General features: G+C 41.1%; 1 protein-coding gene across 50 annotated transcripts in view; it reads left to right on the forward strand.

Annotated features, from left to right (window-relative positions):
• ARPP21 (cAMP regulated phosphoprotein 21) overlaps nucleotides 1–17,921 on the forward strand; it is a 160,415-nt gene that overhangs the window by 60,437 nt on the left and 82,057 nt on the right. For 27 of the 50 annotated variants that reach the window (XM_070072941.2, XM_051858920.3, XM_070072942.2 and 24 more), the window contains 2 exons: nucleotides 12,883–12,991; nucleotides 14,889–14,990. In XM_070072941.2, the coding sequence (XP_069929042.1) occupies nucleotides 12,883–12,991; nucleotides 14,889–14,990 (211 nt within the window). The remainder of the gene's footprint in view (nucleotides 1–12,882; nucleotides 12,992–14,888; nucleotides 14,991–17,921) is intronic. The other 23 variants (XM_089331302.1, XM_070072936.2, XM_070072949.2 and 20 more) reach the window with 1 other exon arrangement.

Below are 17,921 nucleotides of genomic sequence, written 5' to 3' on the forward strand. Positions count from 1 at the left end.
TGCAAGATAGCATTTCTGTCCCCATGGGTCTTACACTCCACTTGTAGAGACCAGATGAATAAATTCAGAACCTCAGTAATCTTAAAACCTGAAAAATTTAATGCAACTCCTTTTAGACTCATAGCAGGCTCATGGTAGTTACCTAAGGAAGTGCAGCATGGTTGAAGGCTCACTCTACAAAAAATTTCATGCAGAAAACATGAAACAGATTCTAGGGGAATATTGGCATGCTGATTTGTTGGTTCAGAGACGCATTTAGGGTTAATCTGAGCAAGACGTAAAGAAATACGATGAGGAGAGGGATACATTGCACCTGAGATGTTGGTATAAACAAGTGTCTGATACTAATCTCTGCATTTGTTGAGCATCAAGAGCTGGGCATTTTCCTGAGATGGTTGCCATTGGTCCTCACAGCCACCAAGAGAAGAAGATACATTTAAAAAAAAAAAAATCATCTGTCCAACCTTGCTGCAGAGTTTTACTGAGGAAATGTCAGTTACTTGCCCCACATCACCCTGCAACAAGGTGAGGTCAGGATTCTAATCCTGACCATTTGCCCTCAAATACAGGGCAATTCACAGGGATGTTGCATTGCCTGGAAAAGGTTTGAAGTGGATGATCTTATCATCGTCAAAGAAGCTACCTAACAGTGAGGTCAACTTCAAGTGAGCAGCCCTCACAGCTTTAGAACAGAGGGATGGATGTGTTTCACAGATTTTAGGAAGATCGATCTGGTTTTGACCAGTAGAGATATTGACGAGGGAATGGCCAAGGTTAGAAGGACTTGGCTGACTGTTGGTATCATCAAGGCATCAGGCTGGAGTCAATGCTTTAATCTAGACAGTAGGAGACAATAATTGTGTTTCTGTGGGAGATAGTCAAGGATGATGTCATCACTTGAGAAAATTGATGCACTTAGAGAATTAGTAAGACAAAGTTGACTGCCCTACAGCGTTGCACCTGTCAGAGCAGGCTTGGAACAGTGAATGTATCTGTCCAGTAGAATACCTTTTGGTCCACAAATTGAGCCTTAATAGTTGGAGATGCTTCTCGTTAGGACTTCTTGCCTTTCTCTTGAAAGGACAGATGGAGCCAGTGAGTTGAGATTATGTTGTTTCCCCTTTAGTTAGTTCCCACCCACTGGATATTGCTGGAGATATATTTCCCTGCCTAGTGCTGATTGGCTTTTCCTCCTGTCAGATTACATGGTGATGCCCAATGAGTCCCTTCGAATAAAGGGTGCAGTTATTAGCGTCTGTGTTACTTTGGTACCACAAACTGTAATGTAGGCACTTTTGGTAATGTTGCATTTTAGATACTTAGGATTCAACATATGAATAGCGATTTTACTAAAATATTTAAAACCTACAAATATATGCATTTTTAATATGAGGAGATTTGCCCTTCTTTTCTCTCTCTCAGATGTCCACTTTCTCTTTTACTCATGTTTCTATGTGTCCAGCATGAAATGGTTCATTACTCTTCTGTTGGCTATTTTGTTTGCCTCTTTCTCATCTTCTTCATTCTAGAGGAAGCATGCACACTGAAGGTCACCATGCGAAGACTACAACTCTCCACTTACACCGATACTTTCTAAAAGCAGGCTAGCTCAGGCACTGCGAATCCCACGTGTATCTGCAGGTCTGTGCATGTCACTGCAAATGTTGAACTCATCCTAGATAATTTGCATGTTAAAAGGTTATCATCTTCTGAGCATTTTTCCTTTGTCTTTCACATCCACCCACTGTCTTCACCTAAGATCCCCTACTCAAGAGTGCAGAGCAAAGAAAAGAGATACCAAATACACAGAAGGAGCGTGGTTTACAGGTCTCAAAGACTATAAAACGAATAGTGGGCCGGCGTTGTGGCTCACTAGGCTAATCCTCCACCTTGCGGCGCTGGCACACCGGGTTCTAGTCCCGGTCGGGGCGCCGGATTCTGTCCCGGTTGCCCCTCTTCCAGGCCAGCTCTCTGCTGTGGCCCGGGAGGGCAGTGGAGGATGGCCCAAGTGCTTGGGCCCTGCACCCCATGGGAGACCAGGATAAGTACCTGGCTCCTGCCATCGGATTAGCGCGGTGCGCCGGCCACGGCGGCCATTGGAGGGTGAACCAACATCAAAGGAAGACCTTTCTCTCTGTCTCTCTCACTGTCCACTCTGCCTGTCAAATAATAATAATAATAATAATAAATTAAAAAAAAAAGAATAGTGGACCAAACGCATTGGTCTGAGTGTCAAGGGCCCAAGAACACAACCCATTGGATCCTGAGAAGTGTGGTGCTATGTTTTTTCCTGGAGAGTTGATGGTGTGTCAGTCAGCTTTTCACTACTATCATGAAATCCTGAGGCAAGCTAACTTTATTAAAGAAATTACTTTGTTTGTTTGTTTTTGGCTCTCAGTTCTAGAGGTTCACAGTCCAAGACTGGGCAGGTCCCTTGCCTTTGGCATCTGGTGATAGAGTTCTTTCAGGCACAGTGCATCATGTAACAAGAGATAGGGAGCATGCAAATCTGTATGTGTCTGTGTCTCTCCCAGTAAAGCCAATAGAATCCGATCACTGGGAATCCTGCTAAATGTCCTGATCCAATATAATCACTTCCCTGAGACTCTGTTGGATTAGCTTTTCATTGAAGTAGTGCTGTTAACGTAAGGCTTTGGGAGTAGTTCTGTTAACATAAGACTTGGGGGACTAAACTCTTACATGAGTTTGAGGACCAATTCATTCTCAAACCACAGCAAGGGATATATAATGAATAGAGTACTTTTTTCATTCCAGAAAGGATGATTAACTGAGCAGGCTATTTGGTAAATGATAAGAATCATGAAACTCATTTTAGCACTAAACAAAGCTGCTCTGTAGGTCAGGAAAATGAGGCCAATTGATTTTATTGAGAATCTCCTGAAGTGATGAGTAATTGCTCCAATGAGAAGCAAAGTCTTTGTGGGCAGATCCAGACAGGAGTGACCTGCGGCGTGCCAAGCTCAGGGCACACCTGCTCTGCTTACCTTTCTGAGGGGACTAAGGTGAAAATGAGACACATTGCTTTCTCCTCTAGGCATTTCACTCCCTGCAAGGGATTATGTGCATCCGTAACAAAACAAAACAACAGCAGCGAAAACCCTTGCTTTGTATCTCACATTGGTTGTATTTGTTTTCCTTTGACTAGGAACACAAGTGCACTGCGAATATACTGAGCAGCATCCTGATAAGATGCTTACTTAATAATAATCTGAAGAAGACCAAACATCAGTTTATCTAAGTGCCTCTTAGAAGTCCATGAGTGTTTGGTTGGCACCTGTCATTTCTAAACGTGGTAAATTTACTCTGCCCTTTTTATAGCAATGGTGTCAAAAATCATCTGACTAGAAACCAGAGACAAGAAACCTATTAAGAATCATGCCATTGTCAGGAAAACCATAAAGTTTTATTTAGAGAACAGATACTTAGTTCATTAATCAAATGAAGGTTCAAAGTAAGACCTAGTTGTTAACCTTGGTCAAACTCCATATTGTTTCTTGCAAATGTTGTATTTTTCTCCATATTAATATTCTCAGCCAACTATGAGAATATGAGATTCTCTAGATGAGAAAGGGAACTCTCACAAACATCTTGTGAAGACAAAAAAAAATACATTTGTTGTGTTCCTTACCCCACTGGAAATTACATTTTGAGTGCAATCCATAAACGACACTTTAATTTTGGAAATGCAAGACATGCCCTTTCTATAGCAACATGTCCTTATTAGAAGGAGCCTTCCCATGTAGTAATGATGCAACTACGTTTGTGTTTATTTCGTTGTTGACATGTTTCTTTATTTGTCTTGCCCACAGCAGCATAGATCGGAAAAGCTAAGCTATTTTTCCAGGAAATAAAATGGGGACCTAGTCAATTTGTAAGAGACCAAAGTCAAAATCTTGCTTTTCCCTTATAGCCATGACTTTTCTTCTAAGGTTAGGGGAAGATGGACTAAAGCTCATATAATTAATGTTCTCAAACCGAGCACCACTGTTTTACTAGTACCCACTGGTTTACTTATAAAAATCCTAATTTGCATTTAATTGTTTTTCAAGTTAAACAGAGAACCAAATTAAACAATGTTACTGCTAAAGTATACAATAAAACTACAGAACCACAAGCACACAGCACTGAAAATCATCTTGGCAGATAAAGCAGTGAGGCGGAATTCCAGTTCTGTGCTCTTAAACTATGTCAGGTCAAAAGTGTTTCTCAAGTCTTCAGTACTGTGATTTGAACCTAAAACATATCCATCTTCTGAGAAACCAAGATAATTTTGATCAAGATTGTGTATGTGTAAATATATACTATGTATTAGACAGTATAGGACAGTTAGAGAAATGTTCACCATATATGTACAAACTACAGATAGTATAGTTCTAAATGTGTAATGGTTTTGAAGGCAACAAATTATGGCTTTGGTCCCTTGATCTGAAGTTAACTTACTGCAGGCAATAGCATTTGGCTTCCCTCCAAAAAAAAAAAAAATCAGAGATTGGCTCTTGTTGCTTTTAGATCCACCTGTAGTTTCACCATTTTTAGCAATTGAGACTTAGGTGGTTTTAGAGAAAAATGAGTGTCTGTTTGCGTACATTGAATGTTATGAGGATAATATTGTTAGAATGCATGAAACAAATCGTCAAACAATAAACTGGAATTCTTTAAGATAAGTGAACACTTCTAAAGCATTTTACCCCTCAACCTAAAAGATTTTATACCTCAACCTGTCTCCTTCCAAACTTCAACTCTTCTATATTCTAGAATATTCGTAAGGGAGCACATCCCCCAACTTCCCACTCTATACTTCTAACCCTCTGTCATTCAAAACAGGAAACTGGAAAAAAAAAAACACACAACATATGTGCAAACAAAAAAATGATAATTTTATGTCAACTAAACCACACTGACAACTCCGGACTTTCTCAGGTACTAGAATACTGTATTTGCATGTGAACTTCAATAGAATACTTTTATCTACAGCATTATGCTGTATAAACAGAAGGCCTTTTGTCCCAAGCAACAGCAATCAATCAGTGGTCAGTCTCCAAAGAAAACATTGACTGCCCCATTTTGAAGAAGACAAGTTGAACTATTATTTGAATATTACAACTCAGATTGGATCTGTGTGAATCAAAGCTAACACTAATGAAAATTTTAGTTCAATATGCAGTGGTATGCATTGAAGTTTTACCTACTCAGAAAAATATGAACAATGTAATAATAGTTTCTAGTGTTTATTGAGTGCTCTACTGGTGCCTAGCACTGGGGTTGACAGTTTACTTGTACTATTTTCTATCTGTTTAGTTCTGCCATGTGCTTCAAGGTAAGAATGATTACTTTCCATTTTATACAACAAACAACACCTGTCCATTGGGAAGGTTAGAAAAATTACAGTAAGTCAAGGAGTGTACAAAGCTGGGGAGACACAACATTTCTTAGACTCCCTTGTCAGTGTTACATCTGTATTTGTAAAGCCATTTTAATTATTGAAACTATTGCTGCGTTTAGTATAGTATATTGGTTCATGTTCCTTTTCTATGAAGTTAGAGGTTTATATGCTAAAAATACACTGGTGTTTTTAGGGTGGGGAGTGGAACAATGGGTTACTGAATACATTAATGCTAGTTTCTTTTCATGTTCATAGGATATTGGAATGGAAGGGTGGAGAACTTAAAGAAGTGCACTGTTAGTCAAGCCTTTTTTTTTTTTTTTAGTCAGCTTATTACTATGGATGAGAACAGACTGACATGTGGAAAACTTGGTAGAAATTAATACCCTGGAGCTGAACAAGGTCATTCACCATCAGTTAAGGGTGGCAAGTGAAAAGAAGTGAATTCAGCATACAAAGAGTTGTACTTCCTGTCAAAATAGCTCAGGAAAGATGTGAAAGATCAAGCACATGGAACCAAGTGCCGTGTGTGTGGACTGAGACCAGGTCATTTGTTTGTAGTTTTACTTAGAAGATACTGTTAGGCTTTTTGAAAATACGAAGAGCCTAAAATTATCGTAGGCAATCTTGAATCTTAATCATAGGATAATCCTAAAATTGAGGATCCCCTCGGATAGCAATCGTTTTTATAGATTGCTTGACACTCATGAGCTAAAATGTAAATTCATTTTTATGATTTCTAGAACTAGGCATATATTTGAGAATATATGTGCACACCCTTTCACAGGTATTTCATGTAAGATAATCCACAGGAGATTTAAAAGACTTGCAGTTCTATAAAGTAGTTTCCTTAACTATAGACATTATTTCTGGAAATTCTCAATTTATGGGCATGGTATTTTGTAAATCTGAGTGGATCTCCCTGATCTGAGTTCCTGTTTGGTAATGTTGTCAATACCGTGCTCACACAGTTCATAAATAAGCTCAAAAAATGAGAATATAATATTCCACTTTTTAAAAAATATTTATTTATTTGAAGGTCAGAATTACAGAGAGAGAGAGAGAGAGAGAGAGAGATCTTCTATCCGCGGGTTCACCCTAAGTGACCACAACAGGGCAGAGCCAGGTCAAAGCCAGGAGCCAGGAACCAGGACCTTCCTCTGGGTCTCCCAGTGGGCATCAAGGGCCCAAGCACTAGGACCTTCAGCTGCTGCCCAGGCCATTAGCAGGGACGCTGGATTGTAAGTGGGGCAGCCAGGACAGGAACCGGTGCCCATATGGATGCTGACCTCTGAAAGGGCAGCTTTACCGCTAAGCCACAAGGCCAGCACCAACATTCCAGTTTTTAGTTACATGTGATTTCTTTCCTGGTTTTAAATTTCATATTTTCTCCTATCCCTGTGATCTTTTCCCATAGCATTATTATTTAAGAGAAAAGGGGTCTTCAGTTTGGACATCATCACTTGGTTGTTGTCATATTTTCATTAGTAAATGCCGACTTCTATGCATTGAGATCAAGACCGACATAGCAATAAAGAGAGCAGTTTTGTCAGGACAGTTATATTAGGGAGTCTTAATGTGATAATCCAAGAGTAGAAGTGCAGACCAAAAGTAAGCTTGCATTTTAAAAAACAGCAGTGCAATAGAAAGATTAAGACTTGGTTTGACAAGATGAAACATTTAAATGCACATTTTAGCTGATTACAAAATCATACATGCTATGGGAAATGTTTTCTAAATATTCAAATTACAAGAATATTTTAATTGTCCTAATCCAAAGATTGGATACAAGCCATATTAAGTTGTTGAATTGATTTCCTATCTTTGTAAGCTAACAGCTTTCATTATTTTGTTGTTATGGTATTTGATTATTATGATAATCATAAAAATACAAAAGATTAGAAGTAAAATTGCTCACTATGTCAGCATTCAGAAACATCTACTACTAACATTATTCTTATTATTCTATAGCTTCCACATAAATATAATTGCTTTTCTGTGTTCATCAATATTACTGGATATCATTTTATAAACTGCTTATTATATATTACACACCATAAATTACTTACCCAGTTTACTATAGATTTTACTGTTTTTCTGTTGCAAACAGTGACACTGTATATTCACTTATGACTATTTCCTTGGAGTTCATTGATGGATATGGGACCACTTTGTTAAGACAGATTGACACTTTCCAGGCCCGTGGTCCACAGAGCCAAATTGCTTGCCAGAGTGGTAATGCCACCTTAAGAGATGTCTTACAAACTCTTGATGTCTGTATAGGGTCTCTTTAATACTGTTGTTCATTGAGTAGTCTTCTGTTAAAGGATAGTCAAGGTCGTTTTGTGTGTTCGCTTGTCTGTGCTCATTAAGACAGTAAACTATAGAGACAGAAGAATAAAATGAATACTGCAAAGGTATGCAAAATTGGGTATATGAATTTGACAGATGTTAAAATAAGATGGCTACTTAGCACTGCATAGATCAGGTTTATATGGTAAAGGAGTTTTTTTCAAAATAATAAAATTAGATAGCATAACAGATTGCTAATGGAAATTGTTTTAAAAATACTTAGGACTTTCTTTTTGTTTTCAATAGATAACACTGATATTATAAATTTATATTTAAGATTTAAAATATTAAGGGAACAGTGCTACTTAGAATTCTTTACTATGTTTGATTTCTACAATTGCTTCTGGTGGGCACATGCCGTGGCTCAGCTGGTTAAGCTTCTGCTTGGGAAGCCTGCAGTGCCAAGGGCCAGTTCTAGCACGCTTCCAGTTCAGCTTCTTGCTGGTGCATTCCGGGAGGCAGCCACAGGTGGTTCAGATGCTGGCCCGCTGTCACCCATGTGGGAGACTCAGACGGAGTTCTGGGCTTGTGGCTTCTGCCTGACCTAGACTCAGCTGTGGTGGGCATTGGATTGGAAGATCTGGCTGTGGAATATCTCCCTCTCTCTTTATTTCCGGTCCCCCACCCCCCAATTCAAGTAGATGAAAATAAATAAATAAACAGTGGGAAAAAAAGAACAGTTGTGCTTGAAAATGCTTTTGGCAAATGTCTCTCAGTTACTTAGGATAAATTCAAAGAGTTCCTTTTGTGCCCCTCCATATTTAATCGATTTAAATTCTTCATCCACGTGGGGGGGAGGAGGAATTAAGTTTAACTACCTGGAAGAAAAGTGATGCATTTGGTGGCAAGAATCTGGCAGTGAGAGTAAACTTTTGAAAATATGACAGAATAAAAAAATTAAAAAATAATAGCAATGAGTGTTCATCTATTTCAAGCTTCAAGGGGAGCAAAAATTTAACTAAAATCACAACTGATTGTCTGAAGACTGAATTTTATTGTCTTCACCAGCCCCACTGCTTCCGAATTTGTGAGTTATGTCTAATTCAGGAACAATGAGGCGTTAGTTCTAACTGTTCAAAGGTTTGATCGGAGATGACAAGAAACTGCAAATGCCACTGCTGTTTGTGACAGGTGAATGCTGAGTTTCACAGTAGGTATGTGCCCTGAGTTGTAGAAAAACATCTTCCCCTTGAGAACAGGAAACTATTTTCCATCCAGGATAGGCATTACGTTTATTTTCTGTGCTTTTTGATGTTCATCTAGAGAATCCACCATGAAACAGAGTCAGACATCTGTGACGCACGGCCAGGAGACAGGGTAGTCTGCTCACCTTGACCTTGGGGAATGTTGAGAATTTTTTTTTTGGAGTTGTATTCCCATATGAGTGCATTAAATCTAACCCAGTACCATTTTAAATAAAAGTCCATGATACATGATTTTTTAGTTCCATTCCTCTTATGACTTAGAAATAACATTGCTGTACTGTTAAGTTAGTTGTAAAAGGGATTTTTAACAGCTGCAATGTAAGGGTGCATTACCAGGAGCTTGTAGTTCAGTCACTCCTGCTGCTGCATTTGGATACCTTGGTTTGCATAAACTGAAATTGCTCTTTGACTCTAGAGTCATAAATAGTTGTCTATGAAATCAAACAGGAAAAAAACTTAGTAGCTTTACTTAATTCTTTTTAAATAAATTTCAAATGATTATTTTATAGTCATTCAATATGTTTCTGGAAAAACAAGAGAGAATCAATAATTTGAACTGTGGTGAATTATAATATTTGAGAAAATCTAAAGATATTTGAAAAGCACTTATTGGGAAAGTGCCTTGTGCAATTTGTATCCCAATAAAGGATATTCTTGCTCAGTATTTGCAGTATTGATTAGAACAGACCTTTTGATCAGTTTTTGGTTTTGTGGGAGATATATTATTCCTAAATACTTCTTACTATGAAAAACAAAGAGCACTATTTTGAAATAGAAATGGATTTCAAAAATAATGTTTAAAAAGCCTTCTCATAGCTACAGAAACACTTTAAACTGAAAAATTCCCAAACTAAGAGAACTAAGATTTCTAATTCCTGATGTTCCCAAGACATCTTCAGATTTTAGAAAGCTTTTAACTACATGATTAATTTTGATCGATGTGAACCAAAATATAAGTCTCATTTTTAAAGATGGTCTTCATAATGTTCTAAATTTGAATGTTTGCTCTTAATAACAAAGCTCTCTCTTATTCTGTCTTATACAGAGAATTTGTGACCTCATATCTTACTTAGTGACTTTTTGATCTGTCCCTGAATTACGACTTGTGAACAGCTAGGCTGTTTTCATTCCATTAATGATAAATGTGCTCAGTCATAGAGTGCCTTGCAAGTGCCTGGCATGGGTCTAGGCACCAAAGATCAAGTATTTTATAAACAAGATCCCTACCTACATGAAACTTACACTCTGATTTTGGTTAGTATTACAGTGCTTTTCATCTTAACAAGAATTAATCTAAAAAAGTCCACATTCTCAGGCCATTCTATTTCTAAATGAACAGTTCTTGACTACTAGAAACACACATAAGAACTGTCAGCATACTTTGCAGTAAGCAAACCATTTCGTTTGCTAGAGCTTAGTAGACTGCAGAGCCTAGGGATGTTAGAGGAAACTTAATTGACATTGATGCAATCAACATCTGTATTGAAGTCAGCATCCTAACTATTCTTGATAGAGAAAAAGTGTTATAATCGCTTATGTATGTGTGCTGAATTGCTGCCGTTCACAAGGATACTCTCGTAAGACTTTGCACTATAAGTGATTGAGTGTACTGTGACTACACTACACCGAAGTAGGTTTCCTGTCTCCAAACAACCCACTCACTAGAAAGTGCATTTATTTATTTAATGGTGTGGTTTTCAGCTGTTGTGTTTTCACCTCCAGATCGTTTAGCTCATATTTTATTACATTGTTAGTTTAGTGGAAAACGTTTACATTCATCTGTAGGGGGATGTTGTTAGGTAGGAAGTCAGAAATCGAGCCTGTGTATGTGAGAAGGGCCTGAAGCCCAGCACCCACTGCGGAAGCTCCAGAAGCCCAGCATCTGCACTTCCAAGTCCTGCCCAGACCCTGATAACCTCCCAGGGGGTCCCAGCCCTTCCCCCAAGGAAAGTTCTCAGGAGAATTCTCTCTCCTCAGGACCAAGTGGGTTACCTGATAACGTGGGGCAATAAAACCTTCTCATATGCCCTAAGGGAAGCCCCCCTACTCTGGCCTGGTGCCAGCAAATCTGGGGATGAATTTGCTTTCACCCAACAAACCCTTCCACTAGGACTCCCCATCCTTTGTCCTGGAGGAGAGGGGGAGGTGGGTAAACAGACTCCCTTAAAAACCTAGGGAGTCCAACCAGACTGGGCACTCAGCTCTCTGCCTCTCCGCTGAGCCACCCACCTGGCCTGCCCAGGTGTATTCTCTCCACTCAACCATGTAACCTGGCTCTCCCTGGTCCAAGCAACTAGGTGCTCTCTCTGTCCCTTACGTTCTGTCTCTGTCCCTTCCGTCCTGATGGATGCCCTGTCCCCAGTAAAGCCTTATCACTCCACTCTTTCTCAGGCCTGAATTCTTTCTTGCATGAAGACAAGAACCCCACGGCTTCCATGGCCTTTCCTCCGGTGACAGTGATGGAGGTTTTTGACCCCTACCTTTGGTCCGAGGGTCCACCATGCCCTGTAGAATCAGAGAAGGGCTGAGCCAAGTCTCCGTAAGGAAGTTAACAGACTCTATGACACCTGTGACTTACTGGACAAATCCATAACTCAGAATCAAAAAATAAAAATAAAAAAAATAGCCCTTAAGGGATTGATATCTGTCTTGTCTTTAAAAGATGCAAAAAATATATAAGTAGAAATGCTTCTCCTACATGAAACTTGTAGGAGTGAATAAGATAATGATATCACTTTCCCAAAATTATACAAAATTCTAGAAAGTTTAACTAGTATTATTCCAGTTTTCTGCTATTGTCTGCTCACCAATATTATTATAAATTATGTACATGTATTTAAGGAAAGAGTGCTTTCCATCAAGATTTGAATTATATACTTAAGCTACCCCTTTGTTTTAAAAGTACTGTTTTCTTATTTTGGAGCCATCAGCAAGTGGTGACATTCTCTTAATTACTGGTCCTCCACCTTAAACAATAGACAATGCAAAGTGGCTTCCCAGTTACTCAAGGCGTAATGAACCCAGTAGGGACAGAACACCCTCTGGGCTTCGGAAGTAATACATCAGATGTGACAGAAACACTGTAAGGGGACTCATAAATTATAACTGTTTCTAAACCAGAGACAAACAGCTTAGCACTTCTCCTGTAGATGAACCCAAGCTCAAGCCATTCATTGAGTTCAGTGTATTCAGTGAAAATGGTGGGAAATTAACAGCAAAGTGGACTCCTTTGCCTTAATAATGCCAAGTAATTAAGAGGACCTAAAAAAAAATCAATTGACTAATCAATAGTGTGTAACTGCTTGGAGTACTTCCCCTATGCTAATCAGTCATTAAGTTGTTTAAACTAAACATCTCCAGTTTTCCAGTTACTGAACTGATTTACAAGACATGGTCAAGGTGTCAGCATTTTTTATTAGAGAAAGATATAGATGTTTAAAATGTCTTTCCTTCTTAATAAGGATTCAGAAGACTGTAAGAGGGAGCATTCAATGGGAGGTGCTCACTGGACTTCAAATACAGGCGAATGAATGTGGTAGACTCCTGGGTTCCAAACAGATGTATTTGGTCGAGAAATTGGGCAGAAATGTGCTTCAATTCCAAAGTCATGGAGGTCAAAATTACTCAAGAAATCATGTAGAGACTATGTATGTGCAGATTCTTTAAAATTTTCTTTTCCTTAAAGTTGTGATGATCAAAAGGCAGCAAACAGGATTCGGAATTCAAAACAAAGGTATTCTAACAACACACCTGTGATGCGACATATCATTACCTACTTGTAAATTGCCAGCAACTCTAATATCAAAGCCATGTATAGAATTTTAAAAAAATTAAATGCCACTGTGGGGGAAAAGCAACACTAAGAAATAACTTTAAACAGGGAGAAAACTTTTTTATTGATATGTTTTACTTTGCTGGCAGACCAGAGCAAAGGTTTTGTGAACATTTAAAAGATGAAAAAGGTGAAGAATCCCAGAAGCGGTTTATCTTGAAGCGAGATAACTCTAGTATTGATAAAGAAGACAATCAGGTTGGTTCCCAAGTTTGAGAGTGGCTGACATTGTTGTATCTGAAGGTGGGCTGACTGATGTCCTTGTCGCCTCTGTCGCTCCCTCTGACCCTCTTGGCCCTGCCCTGCCTCTGATACGCTGTCCTCTCCCCAGCCCCCTTGCCTCCCTCTGCCTCCCCCTTTGGCATTCAATGGGTAGCATAAAAGATGTCGTGGTTGCTTTAGCGATGGCTCTGTGTTGGGCTGCATGGGTGGTGCTTGGCACAGTCCCTGCTGCATGTCTCGGGGGGAGGGTCAGGATGCCACAGGCTCCGAGCTGTGGGGAAAAGCTTTGTCAGTCGCATTTGTAGATGTTTGTGTAACTACGGCAGTCGTTCCACTCCCTACAGCTTTGTCCTTCAGTTGTGCACAAATTGAGCTGGATTGTCAATACGGACCGATGAGCAACCGGTGTAGCTGTAAAGAACAAACCTTGTTATGGTGAGGACAGGTGGATTTTGCAAATATCCTAAAATAAGGCTTCGCCGAAAAGAATGCAGTTCATGTTCTAGTCTCCAACTCGTTCTCCTTCCAGTGTTCTATGGTCCATGTAAATTGTCTGCTTGTTCTGCATGAACTGTACCAGAATTTATCCTTCTGTATTCTGCTTGTGACAAAAACACTATGTTGTTCTAGAATAGCCTTGTTCATGGTACCTGGACGAAGGTAAAGAGACTTGATTGAATCTCTGCTCTAGATGGAGGGTGTGGGATCCAGCGCGATTAGGAAGAAAACTAAGTCAATGGCAAAAGAAAAGCAATTTTAAATGACGATCAGAACAGTAAAAAAAATCAAATAAATGCCATTACAATTATACTTTGTGCCTCTGACAATTGAAATAGCTTTTCTTGAAAATGGCTTTGCTTTAGAATTCTTCAAGGTAAGACAACTTGCATCTCACTCAAGTTATCATGGTAATTACTCCCAGTGAGTCACTGTAAGCCAGGACGTGCGTCGCTGACGCACTTCAAAAAAAAAAAAAAAAAACAAAACCCTGTTCATCATTTATATCTCATTTCCTCCTTCCACCACCGCCACTCTCCGGAGCTGCACCGTGGCTCGTGTTGGCTCTGCGTTGTGTGCCTGTGTCGTGTACTTCGTGGGAGTCTGTGGAGCAGACGGATGAATGTGGCTGGTGCAGACCAGTTCTGAGGCTCAACAGGAGGAAGGCGGTTGGGAGGCTGAGACACCATGGGGTGCAGGGCGAGGGGCAGTCCTCATGCTGGCTTCTTTGACTTGTTCCTCATTCTCTTGGTATTGACCCTTTTCCAGACACAGGGGTGCTAAATTTACTTTATCAGCCTGAGGTACTGTTTCCTAAGAAGCTAAAATTCACCAAATTAGGAGAAAGCAAAAAGATGTGCGGATCTTCCTTTCTGTCCATCACTTCCTTTGTTCCCTTGCTCTTTCTCCAGTGCCCGAGTTTTCAGAGCTTTTTCTGCCCTCGGTCACCGTGAACTAGCTCCTTCCTCCATGACTACTAAGCCTTGTGTCTCTTCTGAGGACTTAGAACCACGTAGATCAGCCAGAGAGAGACTCCATCCCTGGAGAGCCCTGCATCACTGGCTAAACACGTGAGGCACATTCAGGGTGCTGTTTTAGGAGGCACCTGGGGGATTTGCATCCAGGGAGAAAGCAAGCAGGAACAGCAGGAACTTCCGGTCATCACATGTCACGCGCGCACGCACACACACACACACACACACACACGGGACAGAGTCCATAATGCAGCCTCTTTAGGGACCAAAGGGAGGGAGACTTTTCAGGCTCCATTTTTTTGTGGAAGTGAACATCGATTATTCTCAGCTGAGAGTTGCTTACCTGCAGATTTCTGACGACTCCACTTGGATAACCCTCCTGATTTCTTTTTTCTGTTTAGCAAAACAGAATGCATCCATTTAGAGATGACAGACGAAGTAAATCAATTGAAGAGAGAGAAGAGGAGTATCAGAGAGTGAGGGAGAGAATATTTGCACACGATGTGAGTAGTTGTTTTAATTGCCTCTTTAGTGTGGTCCTCGCATCAGCAGAAAGCAGCCTCATTCCCCAGATAGTTAGCAGGGAGGATGGAGGCTGGCGCCAGGGAAGCGACGGAACTGCAGCAAGCCAGGGGTGACTGTGGACGAGGACGTGGTTCCTGGAAGTGATGGAAAATTTGGGTGTGTTCCTAGGATCTGACCAGTGGGGGTGTAGAGCGATTGGTTGGGTTAGTAAAATAGACTGTGAGTAGAGAAAGAGACTGTCAAATCTGAAGAAATGCCTTCAACTCTGTTAGCCAGCACATAACATATTGTTGTGTCCTTTTTAATATCAAAGCTTGTACAGAGGGAAGAATTACAATCAAGTGAGAATCTGTTGAGCACACATACAGACCCGCACAGAAGATTGTCTGTGTTCTTAGCAAATACGGACATTCATGGTGCTAAACTTGGATAATGACACTCATTCTTCTCCTGAAGTTGAGATCAAATCAAATCTGTGAACACTCTGCCAAGAAAATTATCATAAAGCCCTTTCTTCTGTCCAATCTTTTGTTCAAACAGAGAAAATGGGGTGGAGGTTTCTTTAATCCTCCCCTGACTCTGGCCGAGAAAAATTCAGTTAAATAAAAAGGTGACGAAAATAAAATCAATTAAAATGTAAGAGGTAAAAGGGCAGACACTTGCCGCAGCTTTCCCACTCCAGGCAACAATGTGGCTGCTGCCCGAGCTGTGGTGGCTTCTTCCCTCTTCAGGAAGGGAACTGTGGGCTCTTCTGTGAGATTCTGTGGCCAATACTGACAGCTTTTCTTTTCTTTGTTTTCTCCCCAAAGATCTTATGTATTTATTTTAAAGTAATAAATACAGAGAGAGAAGGAGGGAGAGACAGAGACAGAGACAAAGAGAGGTCTTCCATCCACTGGGTCACTGCCCAATGGCTGCAACGGCCAGGGCTGTGCCAGGCTGAAACCAGGAGCCAGGAGCTTCCGCCAGGTCTCCCACGTGAGTTCAGGGGACTAAGCACGTGGGCCATCTTCCACTGCTTTCCCAGGTGCATTAGCAGGGAGCTGGATGGGAAGTGAAACAGCCAGAACTTGAACTGGCACCCATATGGGATGCCAGCCCTGTAGGCAGAGGCTTAACCTTCTGTGCACAGCTCCAGCCCCTGACAGCTTTTCTGAGTCAGCTGCAGCCTCTAACCCCCTGCGTGATTGGCTCCTTGGAGCTACACAAAGCCAGCCTGGAGCCCGAGGCTTCACTGCCCGGCATGGAGGAGGACTGCTGCCTTTGGGGCTTTCTGGCCAAAGCCTGTTCCTAGGATCCTTCACCTGGTGCTGCTCGGCCTCAGTATGAATCTGCAGGGGGGTCAAGCTCCTGGAGCACTGAGTTCTTTCTGCCTCCACTTTCTTGAACACACAAACTGGATGACTGAATAATCTGGCCGAGAGCTCAGAAAGTAGCGAAGTGTTCAGAGGGAGACAGAGGCCACCGTAGTTAGAGGTCTGGATGCATTCTGGAAGACTCTGCGTGTATTCTGTCTACTTTGGGATGATGCCAGCACAGCCTGTTACATGGTGGGCTTTACCTGTGCTTGCTGTATACTGGAGTGAAGTGTGTTCCATCAGTACAGAGGAAGCTGTCTACACAGGCTGGGACACGGCACGTTCTTATCTAAGGCCTTCACGAAGAGAATGTTTTCAAAATGTAGTTGTTCTTTCTGCTTTTTCTTTATTCTTTTTCTCTCTCTATCTCTATCGCTATCGCTATCTCATGCACACACACACATACACATTTCCCTTGTACTTTGGTTCTGGAAAGTCAGGTAATTCATGAATGAGATGTTATGTTGGAAAGGAAATACTAATACCAATAGCATAGATAATGCACAAGCAGTATTAGGATTCTGTTTGAAATTGTGCTAAATCGTTGCACACTTAGGATTTAAGGCACGTGAAAGTACTCTCGCTGATGTCTGCCGATGAGAATAACGCCCTGCTCCCCACCTCATTTGCTGATTGTCCTGTCCATGGGGGTCCTCACTGTTGGTTTACTCCCAAGAGGAGATCAGCATGACTTCTTTTGCACCCCACCTCTCCCTACACCCCTGTTCAAGAGTTCAACAGCCGTGCACCTGAGTCCCAGGTTAAAGACTTCAGGGAAGCATTGCTATTTGAAGCCCTTATGGCCAGCGGATGTATTAACATGCTTTGAATGTGAAAAAACAGACTTAAATAAGAGAGAACATAAATGCCAAAGTATTGGATAGCCTTTCAATTCCATGCAGTCACTTGGCAGCCTCCTTTAAGCGACGCTGTCTTCTTGTATCTGCAGAAGTAGAGGGGGGAGCGCCACAGGAATACCCTTCGGTGGCCAGGACGTCTGACTTTCCCTAGTCAGTTGTGGCACTAGCTTGTTCGTGGCATTATTTTTAATCTGAAACCCTGGCAGGGTTTCAAATTGGGCATTCTGTATCCAGATAACAAGCATGAAAGGGCTTCCAGGATTAAGTGACACTGCTGATATCATTTGTCTGTGAACATGTGCGCAATTGTCTAATGAAAGCATTGCTGTTGTTACTTATTTTCTTTTAAATACTCATAGCCCTTACAAGACTAAGAGTGAGTGGGGAAAATGCCCGGCCTCTTCTTCCAGGCTCTAAATCCCTAGTAGACATAGGCAGCCATACCAGGGGCATTCTCTGTGTATTAACTATTTACCACTATATAACAAATTGTCCCTAAATTTGGCAACTTAAACAAACAGAAACCCTTCGGTGTTTGGTGGGCCAGGTGTCTGGGAGTGACCTACCTGAGTGGTTGTAGCTCAGGTTCCCCTGGGAGGCTGCTGTTCGGCTGTCAGTCATCCGTGGGCTTGCTCAAGGGTCCTCGGCTTCCAGACTCACTCCGGCGACTGTTGGAGCCCTCACATCTTCC

Source organism: Oryctolagus cuniculus, chromosome 4, assembly GCF_051225735.1.
Source record: "Oryctolagus cuniculus isolate XC-2025 breed Fujian yellow rabbit chromosome 4, ASM5122573v1, whole genome shotgun sequence".
NCBI lineage: Eukaryota > Metazoa > Chordata > Mammalia > Lagomorpha > Leporidae > Oryctolagus > Oryctolagus cuniculus.